The sequence below is a fragment of the Crocuta crocuta genome, unplaced genomic scaffold (assembly GCF_008692635.1).
Source record: "Crocuta crocuta isolate KB4526 unplaced genomic scaffold, BGI_CrCroc_1.0 scaffold13, whole genome shotgun sequence".
NCBI lineage: Eukaryota > Metazoa > Chordata > Mammalia > Carnivora > Hyaenidae > Crocuta > Crocuta crocuta.
In genome coordinates this window covers 2,955,659-2,957,498 of record NW_027530007.1, presented here as the reverse complement: position 1 = coordinate 2,957,498, position 1,840 = coordinate 2,955,659, and the positions used below count along the sequence as shown (strand labels likewise).

At 66.7% G+C, this 1,840-nt stretch overlaps 1 protein-coding gene across 1 annotated transcript in view; it reads right to left on the bottom strand.

The window, feature by feature from the left end:
- Window positions 1-1,840, bottom strand: part of GPR157 (G protein-coupled receptor 157) — a gene marked incomplete at its 5' end in the record, with an annotated part of 18,740 nt that overhangs the window by 4,715 nt on the left and 12,185 nt on the right. Inside the window, 2 exons of the mRNA XM_077763971.1 lie at window positions 321-509; window positions 906-1,170. Coding sequence (XP_077620097.1) covers window positions 321-509; window positions 906-1,170 — 454 coding nt within the window. The remainder of the gene's footprint in view (window positions 1-320; window positions 510-905; window positions 1,171-1,840) is intronic.

Here is a 1,840-nt window from a genome sequence, read left to right as displayed (position 1 = left end):
ACCCATGGAGCCTGGAGCCTGGGGGGTGGGGGTGGGGAGCGGGTGGCTGCCCTCTGCCTTGCAAAGCTTGCTCCAGATCACTTATTTTTAGCTCTCCTTCCCAGCTGGAGGCAGAGGACAGCCCACACTAGCCCTGCCCGCTAGTCTCCCCGTTTTCTGGAAACACTTGCAGACTCGTGAGAGAGGATCCCTCTGCCCTGGGGGGTTGGTCTCACAGGTTTCCCACCGGGAGGCACCGACACATAAGGGCAGCTCCAGAGGGGCAGCCTGGGGAGGCTTCATCAGGGAGCCCAGAATCTTCCCAGGGNCGTCGCCGTCGCCTTGCGGCCCCGCCGCGCCCCGCCCCGCAGCGCCTCCGCCGGCGGGACGCCGGTACTGCAGGCCCGCACAGCCCGCAGGACAAGGAACAATTTGGCCACTTCGTCGGAGGAACAGCTTTTCTTGCCTGAATTTCCGGCCAGCACGGCTATTGCCCCCGAGACCCTGAAGAGGCCTCGACTTATGACACACTTTTAACGACCACAGGTAACGCGGTGAGGCTTCTGTGTCGCGATTACGAAATTCCACGCCCTCCTCTTCCAGAGGCATCCAAGTTCAACTGCTCCCTGGGCAGCTCTACTCTCTTCGAGGTGGAGCAACTCCCGGGCCTGCCAGGAGGGGGCAGTAGAGGCCTATGCGCGGGGCGCTCGCCTCCCGGACTCCACGCACAGTGGCTCTGGCCTCAGGGTCGGGGTGAGTCTGGGGAGCCCCTCGGCCTCAGCCAGTCTCTGATTCCTGGTCCCCAGCGGAGGAGTGCCAGGGCCCACTCCTGCCAGGGCCGCGGAGTTGGCAAGCCAGACGGCCCACGATGCACCGTCCTGGCCTGGCCCCTAGGTGGCCGAGCCCAGCGCCCGGCTGGGGGCCACAGTGGCCACCAGGAGGTCGGGGCTGGGGGCTGGCGGCCCGCAGGTACCTACCGCCCGGTTTATGTGCTTCCGGATGAGGAGGTAGAGCACGGGCAGCGTGACGTAGGCCAGCATCTCCCACAGCTTCCCCGTCAGCAGCATCCACAGGACGCGGTCCTCCGCCTCCAGGTCGATCCAGCACCAGCCGACCGACACGTCCGAGGCGTCATAGCCGATCTTCTTTAGAGCGACAGCTGCCGCGGTGATGGCCAGCGGGACCCCCCAGCTGAGGAACAAGGGACAAAGCGAGGTCAGGCCCCTCCCGCAAGGCCAGCAGGGGGTGGAGTGACGGGACGCTGGGTGCTCTCCAAACCCCGCACCTCACAGCATCCCTGGCAAGGGGGGGAGGAATGCCCGAATCCCCCAACCCAGCTCCGCTCTGCCCAAGCGCTGCCAGGCCCACCCTGACGTCACGGGGCCCGGGAAGAGGACACAGGGATGTCCTGGCCTCCTGCCTGGACAGACAGCATCCCCCACCCCTCAGGGGCCGGGTTCGAACTTGGAATTGCCGGCCTTGCAGATCGGCACGGGAACGCTGCAGCGTGGGGAGGGCAGGTGGCTGCTGCCCCCAGAGGGCCCTGCATGCCAGTGCGGACACCAGCCCATGTGCCCGTGCCTCACCCGCACCCTGTAATCAGCCCCCCACCTCGGTCCCGCGCACACACCGGCGGCCTGGGGCGCCTGACCAGGGGGCTCCAGGGCCCTGTGCGCCTGCAGCAGGATCTAGAAGGGGGAACATGGGCTTCAGGTGGACGCGTCCCTCTGGCCCAGAGGCCTCCTGGCTCCAAGGGAAAGGGGTGTTCCTGGAAAAGGTCAAAGGGGGCCCCGAGAGCATGAAGCCTGGGGCAGGGAGCCCCAATCCCTGCTCAGGGCTGACTTTCTGAGAGCCTCACCCT